General features: G+C 50.7%; 1 protein-coding gene across 1 annotated transcript; it reads right to left on the bottom strand.

Moving 5' to 3' along the window:
- Window positions 1-320: 320 nt before the first annotated feature.
- On the bottom strand, window positions 321-11127 carry LOC104316147 (thyrotropin-releasing hormone receptor). Its single transcript, XM_069806240.1, has 2 exons — window positions 10342-11127; window positions 321-2491 (listed from the first exon to the last, which is right to left on the bottom strand). The coding sequence occupies exons 1-2, from the start codon at window positions 11125-11127 to the stop codon at window positions 2114-2116; spliced, it is 1164 nt and encodes a 387-aa protein (XP_069662341.1). The 3' UTR covers window positions 321-2113.
- Window positions 11128-13641: the final 2514 nt, after the last annotated feature.

The raw sequence follows: 13641 nt of genomic DNA, 5'->3' as shown, positions 1-13641 counted from the left end.
TGTTCCTGTTAGCCTCAACCCAGCCCATGTAAGAGCTGACGCATCTAAAGGTAAGAGCTGATGCATCCAAACCTCAGCCCTGGATTTTCCCATGTTCAGGGGACCAGCAGCTGCCCCAGGGCTCCCCTTCCTCGTCCTACACCTTACTTGTGTATACTGCAAGGCACCCTGATCCTTACTGCTCTGGTTTGTCTGCAGATGTTTTTATCAATGGCTTGTTCCAAGCTGCTAAGGAAAAATCTGTTCTAAGGGGAAAAAATCATCTGCACTAGAGAAAAGATTGTTACAAGAAAATTATTTTATTTCCTAGTTTCTTTGCTAAGTGGAACAATTTTCTCGCATCGTAGCAAAACCGCTTCCATTTTCTTCAAGATGCAAATCCCAAATCTCTGTGCAGAACTTCCTTAACAACAATAAAGAGGAACTTTGTTCCTGAATTCCCGATATACACAAAAGAGTGCAAAAATGGCATGAATTCTTAAATTCCAAACATACACCGTTCCAAATAATTGCAGAAAACCAATGTTCTCTTCCCTCGTGCTACAGTTATTTTGGGGACGAAGTAGATGATAGGTTAATAACTCACAATAATAATCATACATGCAACGCCACCCTACACTGAAATGAAATAGTTCCTGACACATCGGTGGGAGGTGAGGTCTTGTTTTGACTCACCCAGGGAAGTGATTTCCCATAGATGCAGAATGTTTACTTAATGTCTTGTGCTCTTAAAAATATCACACAGATATTTTCCAAAGTGGATGCAAAATTCTAAGATCTTTTAACACTATAGTGTGGTGAAAAACAATGTTGACTAGTGAGGCCGAATTGGCTGTTCAAAGAATTTTTCACAGTTGCTTGAGGGTTACTAGTGGCTGACACTTGTTTAAGGCTCTTGCCAAATAAGCGTTTGGCTCGTGTGTAATCTTATTCATTTTATGCCTAGTCCAGATAGTCTCTTGGAAGTCTGGGGCAAGTGTCCTTGGGCTGGTTTCTTGGATGCCACAGGTTATGAATATCTACTTTGCTCACAACATGATAGCAGCAATGAGTATTGTTAATGTCTTACAGTCAGTGTGTCACTTATCACAAAACACTTGATGGACTTTCACAAATTATTCTCAGGAAGTAAGAGAAATTCTTCACCTGCCATTGAAATGCAACTGTAGCTGGGACGGAGAGCAACACTGCTCGAGGCTACGCAGCTGCACCACACCAGGGCTTACAGGACAAGGCTATGGTATCCAGCTGAAGCAACTAGAGGAATTTGGACAGAAAACGTAAAATTATCCAAAAGAAGCTTAGACCACAATGATGGAAGCATTACTGTTACCTTATGGAACACTCATTATTAGTTGGTTCATTTTTCTGTAACAAATCCAACTGGTCTGGACCTGGGTCTATGTGCTACCAGCACAGCAATATTTCCAGAAGCATGAGGTGAGGTTCATGACACCCAACTTTGGTTATTCCTAATGTAGGAGTCTCCACCTGAGAGACTCCCTTTACAGTCAATGGGCAGAAATAGTCACATCTGGGGAGGCACTCATCTCCTTGGTAAGTATGCGTGTTCCTCAGAGGACTATGCTGAGATGAGAAGAGCCGCTTCCTGGAAGTGCCTAATTGTCCACATTAGCTCTAGAAGGACTCTAGAGAAGCAGCTCACATGGGGTGTCTGTGTTATAGGCATGTAAATTTGGGTAGGTGAATCTCATTCTATATAAGAACTGGTCCAGCAGAAAGAGATTGTTTTGGTTGTTTTTTTCTTTGAATGCTCTTCTCTTCCTGGATTTCCTTTCAATGCTCTGACCCAACTCAACAAGCAATTGCACTTGCATGTAACACAGAATGGCGTTGCACTGCTATATTTAACTACAGATTCTTTAAAGATGCTAAACATTGACCTGTGCCTAACGCTTCACTGAACAAGAATAAATTAGCGTTAAGGAAAAGCAAATTAATTTGCCTCTAAGAATCTGTTTTGTTAAATGCCCTGGAGAGGTATTAAATTAAGCTTGCTGCAATGCTAAAGCAATTTCTGTTGGCACTTTCCCAACACAGTGCATACAGCTGCATAGCTCCCACTGCCTGCGTTGTTTCAGGGTCCCAGGATTTATTTGGCAGGCTTGTTCTTTGCAGGTGCAGGGAGACTGTTCAGATCTTCTTGTTCGGTGACATTGTGATCAGAGCTGTCATGAGGATGGTCCTTTGTAACGCTGTAGTACACCGGGGTGGTGTACGGTGCAGGGTTCTCAGCACTCTTCTCTTCGCAATTCCATAACTTCCTAAAGGCAGCCCTGAACTTCTGTGACATGAGGTTGTAGATGATGGGGTTGATGGCACTGTTCAAGTAGATGCACATGCGGCAGAAGAGAAGGAACCAGATGTTCAGGTATGGAGGGTCCATGAAGGAGTTCACCACCACCAGTGTGCGATAAGGCATCCACAGAAGGGCGAAGAGGACTACCACAACAGCCAGCATTTTGGTCACCTTGCCAGTGGAGATATGCAAAAAGAGAAACAATAGTCAGATGATGCTAAACCTCCAGCAGAGCTTTCCTACCTGGAGAAATGGTGCAGACAGCTAATTCAGTCTACATATTGCTTATATCTTTCTTTAAGCATTTAAAATAGGCACCCAAACCATGGGGCTATTCTTCTCTGAATCCATTTTGTTCATGAAACAATCTTGCATAAAGAAACCCCTTCAATGATAGGTTTTCACCTACCGCTGAAGAACCTTTAAAACTCTTTAGGAGAAGCATCCACCAGCCTGGAAATGGGCTGGGATAATCATGGGAATTTCTGTACCAGAAAGCAAATTTGAGAATTGTACATAACATTAAATCAATGGGGAAAATAACTTGTGCAAAAGTGGGGACCTAAGTTTTGGGGGTGCCATGGGGTGTATGTCAACTCCCTGCCTAGGATCTCCTGCTTTTCTACACCAGCTATGTTGTTCCAGAGAATAGGGTCATGGTAGAGAGCAGCACCGGGAGCAGAGGAGACTGTCTGGAGTCTTATGTAAATTCCTACTTGTGCTGATATGGGAGTTACTTAGCTAATTGTTATGGGCTATTTTAATTTGCAGCACACTAGGGGGAAGTACTACAGTAACATACTAGGAACAAGAAGATATTGAGAATTCAGAAGTGAGCAGTAATTGCCCTCAGCTTGGCTCAAGCTTGTTTAAGAAAATGGGTGTTTTGTACTGAAACTCCAGTGATCCTAATAATTTCAACATCTGTTTCTGGTAGGTGACAATCATCCTCCAACAAATACTTACAGAATACACATGTCCCCAAGGAGGAAAGTATGAGTAAACACTGATGCCGCATGCATATTAAGGCAGTGGCATTTCAAACGTCAGAAAGGGAGTTGTGCAATGTCTCCAGTTCTCGATATGGAATCACTTAGATCACATTCACAGTCTCTCAGCTTTTCTTGGAGTGCTTTTTTTACTTGGTCATGAGCAACTGTGCCTTCCTGTAATGCTGTGAGTAGAAATCGGGGGTGGTTGGTAGTGGCAACAAAACCTTCCCTACAAGAAAGGGACTATTACCAAGCTGAGGCCAAAATAGAAGTGTTTTGCTGTGTGTGGTTTAATGGGAATGTTGAGGACACTTCCCAGAGTAAGCTCTTGATACAGTGAGTGCTGAGGCTGTTGCTAAGACTGCAGCCTGTTTGCTGCCACAGTGTGTTGCCTTTTGGGAAAGATATAAGAGATTGTACAAGTCGTGTCAGTAAAAGGTTTGCTTCAGAGCTTTTCAATGCCTTTTACAAGGGCTGGCTGGATCCAGAAGAGTAAGAGCCATCCCATAAGCTTTTAGTTTCAAGCCACCCTAGCTAGTGTGCAACTGCTAGGGTGATAATCTGCTTTATAGAAATACTCCTGAACAGATAGGCTGGGAGTGGACAGCAGCTGCTTGGCACACAGCTGACCATGATCAAAATCTTTACGTACCAGCATGGTTATAGCCGCTGCCTCTGCCGAGGCTGGCAAGGCAATCCAGGCTCGGCCACCCCTTGCCAAGGGAAGGAGCGTCCTGACAGCAGTGGTGAGACTGTATTACTGTGGTCTGTACTGCAAGACCTGGGAACCGAGAGCTCCCAGATACCGGATCAGCCCGGGAAGAAGCAGATTTTGTGTCAACACCATGTGCCGCATGAGCAGTGCATATGGATGGGGCCCATGTTCTCTACTGTTCTAAGCACCTTTATAGCAAATAGACATGACAGCAATGGAGCATTCAGCCAGCCTGCTGCCTTCCACAGACCTGCTTCACAGGTCTGTGGAGAGAATTGCTTTTGCCATATTTTTGATGCATCTGAGGTTCATCTCCCAAGAACTTGAATGAAGTTGATCTGAACAAAGCTGTGCTGACAGCTGAACCCTACAGCAAAATGCAACCAACTCCTCAGCTTAAGTGATCCTAAGCACCTTTTCAGCCAGAATTTAATTCCCCTCTGCTAAGCAGTTTAATCATCCTGGGAGATGAAGGCAGGCTCTGTGCTTTTCCATCCCATGCAGAAACTGAACATGTCCCCATCCTACCTGGAAGGGTCCATGTTAAAGGACTGTCTTGTGGGTAAAGTTGGTGGGAGTCCTTCCATCAACTTCAGCAATCCCTAGGCAGCAGGACTGCTGCAAAATATGCCCTGGGAAAGAGAAATACCACAGCTCTGCAGGTCCTCACTGAGACACAGGCACTCCTCACTCAGCAGTTGTCTCAGTTCCTGAGATGCAAAGTTACTCCACACAGGGCTGGGGAGAATAAATCCCTGAACTGTTACACACTTAGCTCTGCTCTCTGGTGTCCCTTCCAGCTGGGAGGTTTCTGTATGACAAATGTCTCCTATAAAGCTAATGCATCAATGCTGCTCATGTGCTGTCTCCTGAGAGTGAAACATCTTTGGCTTTTCGACTGTTGTAACTCTCTGCCTCTTTTTACTGTTCAGGAGCCCACAATGGTTGTGAACAGTGATCTGAACCCTGCATCGAAGTGACAACACCAAGGAGAGCGTATCCTAATAAGGCTGAAAAGTAAGTTCATTCTGGTCCTTTCTGAGACCAAAAGAAATGTAGTCTGGAAAAGAACCAGTGATTCATCTGCTTTTTAGCCATAACTGTCCCTGCTTTTCAGCCGGTTGTTATGGAAATGCCGGTGGTGCCAGCAAGCGCTTGCCCAGCTCTTGCCTGAGCAAGTTCCCAACACTTCCCCCCAGACCACAGAAAACCACAAAGTGCTGTCATCCAAAGAGTGCTTCCTGCTATGCGTCCTACAGCCCTGCGAAAAAGCTGTCTTTGTCCTGGGAAGGGAAACCGGCTGGAAACAGCACTGTGAGGATTTATTACCTTTGTCTCACTAAATGCCCTCAGTGCTTCCTGAGGACGCTGCATCCAGACCACAAGCCAGGATGGGCAGCCCTGCCCTGAGCTTGCTGTAAGATTGAAATTTACCTTTTAAAGCCAACTGTCCGTACAGACCATGTTCTCCTGGCTCCAACTTTAGCAAAGCTGTGTGAGCACAAGATGTCTCTCCTGGATAAAACCTAACTGTCTATCCCAAACTTGTTCTCATATCTTCACTGTGGGGAAAGAAATCTCCAGTAGTGTCTACGTACAAGGCTGAAATCTGTCTCCATGCCTTTTCTCACTCTACCTTGCTGAAGCAAGTGCCTATAGCATACTTGAGGTGCTCTGAACTTATTTCTGGTCCTCATGTGACAAATGAACCTAATCATCACTGAGGAGAGCTTGGGACATTTATCCCTAGCTGGAGTAGTCTTGAATTATGGCCACAAAAAACCAGCTGCACCCAAAAAAGCCAGAGCTTTGCTGTAGCCTCATAGCATCCATCAGGGAAGCACCAGCTCAGGGACAACAGTTTTTCCGCCAAGTGTTTTGCAACAACTCTGTTGTACACAGTGTGTGCACACAACAGCTGTAAAGGAGCTATGGACAGAAGCAAGACAAGGGTTTGTAGACAGAACTGGATGTTTTACTAGAACAGTTGATATTTAGCTGAAAAAACACTTTTGAGCACATAAGCCAGTGTTGTTGCTGGATGGCCAAGGATATCTGCTGTACAGACCCCTGACTACATCCTGGGTGGCCATGTCAAAGCTAAGGGGCAGCTCATCTTCCACCACCACAGGCCAAGCCTGGTGTAACTCCTAAACCAAACCCACTGTGAGCCTCCTTCTCACTCCAGAAAAGATGATGGGCATCTTGCATCCCCCACAGCCCTTCCAACCCATCCCCTCTCTCAGTGCTGTGTCCAGCCTCTGCCCCTGGCCTGGAGGTCACAGATGCTTCTCCCCAGCCAGTGTCACCCCTCCTTGTCCAGGCACCGTCATCCTGAGCTGCAGGATCCTTTTTTAGGAATCCCACTCCCTCTAGTGGTCCCTCTCCGGCAGGTGAAATATGGGCTTGGAGGTGGCTGGTGTTTTTTATCTGTGGCCCTTTCTTCTGTAGGTGATAAATACAGCAAAACTCATGCCTTGCATTGTCCTGCTCTGGACTTATGTGCTTTAGAGGCAGCAGTGAGGGAACAGCAGCATCTTCATGCTCTGAAAAGCAAGCAGGGCAGCGCTGGGGCTGCATAGGAGCACACAGTGAGAATTTTATTTCCAAACTCTGCATCTCCACAGCAAAACAGCCCCAGCCATCTAGGCTCTTTAGAGTCAAGGGAGAAAAATGGGCACCTCTGTGGTAGCCCCTTTTGGACATCTCCCAGGGGACTCTGGGCATGGGGCCTGGAAGAGCCAGTTCTTCTACAGAGGCCAGAGGAGAACCGCTGACATAGGTGCCTGTACCCTGGTCAGAGGGACCTCCTGAGCTACACACCTGCCCCAGCACCCGTCCTCCCACCCTGTTCTGCTCTTCTGGTCGACAGATCCTCCAGGAGCCAAACTACCCTCTCATACCACTGGTCTGTGTTGGGAATCTGGCAGATGCTTGTGCACTATCACAACAAACTCAAAGGTGTTTGCGGGGTTGGAGTCCCACTTCACCACATCACTGGGATGCAACCTGCTTCCTGCAAGGTCCTGTGAAGCTCTTGTTGCATGTGTGAAGCCTGTGAGACAGCAACACTACTATTGCAACCATGATTTCTAATGGTGTCTTTAGTGGTTTAGTCTATATGGCAATTGCATTTTAAAGAAGCTGCACCCTCACTTCAATCTTCCCCACCAGTAGCACATGCACCACTTTCACAGCCTCCTCATCACCCTGTCAGATTGAAGACCACCAGCATTTGTTATTAGAGCAGTTTCCAATGCTGTGTCCTCACTTCTGGTGCTCAGAATAGGACCCTTTACCAAGGGCCCCCATGGAAATTCCTGGTGACATTTTCAAGGGCTGTCAGCACTCCTCAGGAGAGCGTGAGAGGTCGATGGCATTACCTGTCAAGCTGCCCTTTCCTTTCCACCCTGGCCACAGGTGATTAATGAGCAAGGAAACTTGCTTATGAGCTCCTCAGCCAGCATCAGCTGTTGTAAAGCAGCGTCAGGTAGTCCGAGCTGAGATCCATCTGTGTTTCTTCTTTCCACAAGTTTCCTCTGGCTTTGAGGGCGGTGATGCCACAGCTATCAGAAAATCAGAGGGGAAACCTTTCTTCTGGTGAAGATGACACAGGACACTAGTGTCCAGGCTGCTCCCTTTTAGGGCTCATACCTGCCCATTGCATGAGGGCTTTTTGCTGTTGAGGTGAACCTCACCTGGAGAAGACCACTCAGGTCCCTTCTGTGCCTCTCTCCTGCCTTTGCTAAAGCCAAGTTGATGGGGTGTCCCATGGATCCAGGTGCTGGGGGTGATATGGGGGCTGTAGCCCCCCTGGACTTTGCCCTGACCCTTCACATGGGCACATGCATCTCCATCTCGCTCACCCACAAGTCCCAATGTGTGGCCCCACTGGTCATGGGAATGCTCTCCTCTGTGCTCACTTTTAAACCCCTTCTATCTAGCACCTCTATCTGCCAGCTCTGCTGGCATGAATGGATTCAGCTACCTTCTTTCTCACATTAAAATCCCTTTCTTAATGATCTGCCCATTCCCCAGCACTCAGCCAGTGCTTCCCCTCTGCTCTGCCCCCACAGCCCCTCTGGGGTCCTGCATGCTGCAGCATCTCCCTGAAAATATCATTCCTGGGCCCTGGCTGCCCTTGCTCAGGGAGGCAAATTCCAGGCAGAAACCTGTGCTGACCTCTTGGGGTCTCAGGAGGCCTCTTTCCTCCCTGGGTGGTTGGGTTGTTGGTTTTTCCCTTGTAACTAGATGCAGAATCATGACTCACTGCAGCTTCTGTTCCTCAATTCATTGCACCACCAGCAAAAATCTCTGGCTGGATTTCAGGCAGTGCTCAGGTGGATGCTCTGACAGGACCTGGATTCATTATGGTCCAAGCACTCCTGTTCATACTACCCGAAACTCTTATCAAAATAGCTGTGTGGTTTTACTTGGCTTTGGTGCACAGATAACTTATTTCTGCACCAAGCATCCAGCAGATCCCCTCAGCAATGAATCAAATGGTTGAAGTTGAACCCCTGGTTTTGCCCCCTCTGATTTTATGGACAGTCATATACATTTCCCTATGATTATATATAAAATGAAGCAATCGTCCCATGTCATATCCAACTTGTGAAAGATGTTTATGGAAAAAACTGGACTGCAGCCACCTCTGGGGTGCAGCACTGCATCCATTTGACTGGCACCAACCCGTGTGTCAGGCACCTAGCCCACATGCCACCGGTGGCACAGCTGGGGTTTCTTCCTCCATCACTCTCAACACAGCTTGCTTTGAAGAGTTGCTGGTGTGAAATCAGAAGAAAGCATTCAACAAACCATAGCTGGAAGCCCTGGAAAACTGCTTTGCAGTTTAAAAACTCAGTGACACCAGCTCTGCAATGTCAGGCCAGCAAGAGGAAGTCTTTGCATGCTAAGATATTTCAGGAGGTAATGACAATCTTGAGAAAACTCCTGGTGTAACAGAAAAGAGAGCACAAGATGTTTCCAGGAGCTGGAGTGCCTGTCATCCAGCCCCATAAGCCACTCATTCTAATGATGCTGGAGTACACTGTGTGCGGCACAGCCGCTCCATGGCACAGCACTGCGGGGGGAGCGGCACAGCCCCTGCAGCAGCTGCTCTGGAAGGAGAGGTCTGTCGGCCCACACCTTTAGGTACTGCCTTGTATTATCTAGAGACCTTGCTGCTGAACACCCTGCCCAAGGCTCCCGCAGCAGCCGGCGACCCTGGGAGAGCAGGCAAGTACTTCTGCAGAAGTCAGGATCTGCTTTAAACCTTTCTGTGCTGGAGCAAAAGGGAGAAAAAGCTGAACTGGAGAGACTTAGAAGTTCATGAAGAAATACATGTTCTCTGGGCTGTTTGCTTCCCCTTTGCGACTGAATCATGTCTCCTGGGGAATGGAGGTTCCTGTGCAAATCGGGCAATGAGATACTGAGTTGGAAAAACAAGGACTTTAAGACAGGCTGAAGCCAGTTTCAGGCTGTCTGGAAATTGGATCCTGCTCACTCAAAATCACAGCAGATCTGGTGATTTCAGGGACTTTTGCCAGACTCCCAGATTCAGCCCTTTCCTTTAAAATTGCCTGTGTCTCTGCCTATGCGAAGTTTGAAACCAGAATGCAATAGTCTGCTGCAAACGGCCAGCAAGCAGGCAAGAGTGTCCCGTGTCCAGATGCTGACCTGTCCAAGGAGATGGGGCAATAGTAATTGTCCATGTGGACAGAGAAAGAGGAGGAAGGAGGGCAGGAGGTGGGAGGAGAAGGAGATGAGGAGCAAGCAGGCAACTGAATGACAGAGGAGTCACTGAGAGGCAAACACACCACCGTGACACTGAGGTGCCTTCCTCAGCTGCAGGGACCAGGGGGCTGCAGCCAGGACTGGGCCCAGAGGGCAGGAGTTCATGCCAGCTCTCCCTTCCCTTTGCTCCTCTAAATCTGAGGTGACCTGCCCAGGACCCTGCCTGGGAGGCGAGTCCCGCTGGCATAATGTGGCCCAGCACTCCCCTCCTTGGGGAGGCAATCAGTAACTAATTATCCAGCAAACACCCCTGCACTCCTGCCTCTCCCAAGTGATGCTGGAGCCCTGTCCTGCTCCGCCAAGCCCAGCCAAAGCAGGGGGACCCCACCTGTGCTGCCAGACCCCAGCTGGGCTTTGGGGGGGCTTCTGTGCAGCAAACCAACCCTCTCCATTCCCTCCACAAAGGGAAGCAAAATACTGGGGCACCCCAACCCCTGCCAGAATGCCCCTCAAAGCACTGAGCCCCTGACAGTGCTGCCTGCAGCCCAGCATGCCCCAGCCCGGCCGGGAGCCCCTACCTGCTTGCGGGAGCTCAGGACCCCCTTGTTGCCCCGGCAGGAGAGCTTGAGGGAGCTGCGCTGGTGCATGGAGCCCAGGCAGGGGTGCTGCGGGGTGGCAGGCAGGGGGCTCATGAAGAGGATGCGGGCAATGAGGCCGTAGAGGACAGTTGCCAGCCCCAACGGGATGACGTAGAAGACAGCAAAATCCAAGAAGTAAATGGGCATGTAAAGGCTTCTGGAGACCCGGTAGCCACAGCTGACCTGTGCCCCATCCGAGAAGGTGACCTGGGTCGTGTCCACCAGGAAGAACCACATGAGGCAATAGAGGGAGGTGAAGAGCCACAGCGAGGAGATGATGCGCTTGGCGCGGGACACGGTGCACAGGAGCTGCGCTTTGATGGCGTGGCAGATCGCGATGTAACGCTCCACCGTGAAGGCAGTGATGGACCAGGCAGAGATGTTGATGCCCAAGTACTGCAAATAGGTGATGCAAAGGCAGCCGGCGTAGCCGTACACCCAAGAAGCCACCACCTCTGAGATGTTGGGCAGCCCAGCTGCCAGCAGCACGATGAGGTCGGCCACCGCCAGGCTCACCAGGTAGCAGTTGGTGGGGGTCACCATGTGCTTGCTGCGCAGCACCACCAGCACCACCATCACGTTGCCCGCGATGCCCACCCCGCAGATGAGCAGCACCAGCAGGATGGTGACCACCTGCAGCTCCAGGGGCTGCCGGGGCATCCTGCCCAGGGTCTGGTTGCCGCTGCCGCCCAGCGCGGCTCCCGGGCTGGTCGAGGCGTTCTCCATCGGCCGCCAAAGCCGTCCCCGGCAGAGCTCCGCGCACCTTGCGGCGGGCAGCGGGGAGAAGGGGGAGCCGGGAGCCGCGGCGCCCCGTTGCCCCCCGCGCCCCCTCCCCGCCCTCCCGCCCGCCCCGGCTCCTCCCTCCCCTTTTTTCCCACGATTCTCCCCAAGTCTTGCAGCCGCCCGGCTCCTTGCACCCACCTCCCCTGCAAACTCTCCCGCCGAGCCTCCGCCGGCAGGGGCGGGGAGCGGCCAAGGACCCCTCCAGCTCCTGGGACCCCCCCCCCGGGATGCTCCGGGACCCCCCCAGCCCCGGGGAACCACCCGGGACCGCCTAGGACCCCCAGCTGCCGGGACCCTCCAGAACCTCCCCCAGCCGCCGGGACCCCCGGGAACCACCAGGACCTCCCCAGGACCGCCCGCGACCCCCCAGGGCTACCCCAGCCCCCGGGACCCCCCATCCGCCTCCCGCCGCATCCCCCGCCTGCGCCCGCCGGGTCCTAGCGCACCGCTGAGCCGAAGAGGAGGAGGACGAAGGGGAAGGAGCCCGAGCAGGGGATGGGGGTGGTAGGTTGGAGACCCCGAGGGGAGGAGAGGCATAGGGGCTGAGGAGTGGGTCCGCTCGGGGACCCGGGACTGTGAGTGACTTGTGTCCCCAGCCAAACCACAGGCTGCACTGTCCCTCCCGGGCAAGGAGACCTGAGGATGAGGAGTCCTTCCTTCCTCATCCTCAGGAGGACGAGACCAGGGTGATGCCACGGAGACCCATGAGCTTTCCCGTTTCCCTTGGGCTGGGGCAGAGGAGCTCCTTCCCTGGGGGTCATTAAACACGAGGTAGTGGCCTCCTCGTGTCGTCTTTCCTACAGCCACTCCTGTCCCAAACAAGCACATCAGTGTCACTCTTTGGGGGAAAAGCTTACCCAGTCCTGGGCTGGGAGATCCCATATCGCCCAGCTGGGACATCCCCAACAATGAGGCTGGAATATCTGGTATCTCCCTGATGGACAGGCTGGGAGATCCAGTATCTATCAGATGGTCAGACTGGGAGATCCAGTATCTATCGGATGGTCAGACTGGGAGATCCAGTATCTCCCTGATGGTCAGCAGTAGCCAGAATTTGCTGCCAGCTCCGTGCTTGCTCCTGACATCTCTGCAGTCTGTCAGAAAATGCATTTTCAAATTGAAAGAGCAATTGTGTTTGCAGAGATAAAGTGCTAAGGGTCCCCTAACCAGAGGAGTGGAGGAAAGGACAAAGGGAAAGCTTGCTTTTTTATTAGATTAGATTGCAATTAGAGGCAGAGCTGCTCCATGAATTCCAGACACTGAGGCGCATATCCAAAATGTGAAGGATCGTCCTGATGCTGGGTGAGTCAAGACCAGGGTTTCACAGGCAACTTTCTAAACCTGGCCCATCTGGGTGGATAAAATGCCTTTTGCCTCAGCTCCATGCTCCTCTCCCAGGGAGCAGCAGGCTGCCCCAAACTCTGGCTTGCTGTGGCAAATAATATTTCCCCCTTTTCTCTGGGAAACCTTATGCCTTCATTCGGCTCCACAGAGGACAATCCTTGCAGGTTTTCATTCCCTCCCGTGACATTTCATTCACCTTTGGATCAGTTATAAAGGAAAAATATTCTCTTCTTCTCTTTCCATTTGCTTTCCTTAGGACTCCGCTGGCAGCCTGCACCAGGGCCTGCCTATGCCCTGGCCAACGTCACACCTCTGCCCTATGGCCTGGGGCTGGAGAGGCACATCAGGTCCCGTCCCTGCCCCTGGAGACCTGCCCAGGCTGCACTTCGCTCTAACTTTCCCCCTTTTTTAAAATAGGTGCACTTTAAAATCCCCCTAGGAATCACAGCTGTTTAATGATACTATTTAGGCTGCATTCACCTACTTGAGTTGGCAGTCACCTCTTCAGAAGCCAGGCAATGCCCCCTTCAGTCATCCCGACAGCCCGAATTTCCCTGCTTCTCTCTCTGCATCATCCTGCAGCCTCTCACCAGGAGCCTGCCACCTGAGCTCTTGCACTCACTGCCATTCCAGCACATGTTACAGAAATACCCATCACCTGCCTCCACGTAAGCGTCAGTCTGATGGAATCCGTCACACTCTTTTTTGTGAGGCTCGGGGAGCTGTCAGGCAAAAGGCACTACTACAATTATCTGTAATAACCACCATTGCGTGTTGTAGGAACACAGCCTGGTTATTACGGGTGCAGCATCCCGGTTGCTTTACCCTGTGTCATTAGCAGAGCTGCAATACATTATCCCTCTCTGAAGTTGCTCCTCAGTCCCACTGTCACTCCCATCTGCCTTGGCCCTTCTCCAAGCTGAAAAAACACGCTACGCCTGCATATTGCTCACTGTGGTCGGCACACAGTTATTTCAACAGATGGTGAGCTGTCAGTGCCGGCAGCTCCCTGTGCTGCGCTGGCCGTGATGGATACCACCAGGAAACACCCAGGTCTGAGGATCGTGGTGGTCAGAAACCAGCCTCCACTACTGCATGGCACTTGGAGTTAGT

Source organism: Haliaeetus albicilla, chromosome 2, assembly GCF_947461875.1.
Source record: "Haliaeetus albicilla chromosome 2, bHalAlb1.1, whole genome shotgun sequence".
Classification (NCBI taxonomy): domain Eukaryota; kingdom Metazoa; phylum Chordata; class Aves; order Accipitriformes; family Accipitridae; genus Haliaeetus; species Haliaeetus albicilla.
The sequence above is the reverse complement of the archived record's forward strand: the minus strand, read 5'-3'. Positions and strand labels throughout refer to the sequence as shown.

What these genes read in the sequence shown, in the direction of transcription:
- LOC104316147 (XM_069806240.1), bottom strand. Translation starts at nt 11,127, where the DNA reads ATGGAGAACGCCTCGACCAGCCCGGGAGCCGCGCTGGGCGGCAGCGGC. An exon ending in TCCTGAGCTCCCGCAAGCAG is followed by an intron (nt 2,492 to 10,341) that starts GTAGGGGCTCCC and finishes TCCACTGGCAAG; the next exon opens with GTGACCAAAATGCTGGCTGT.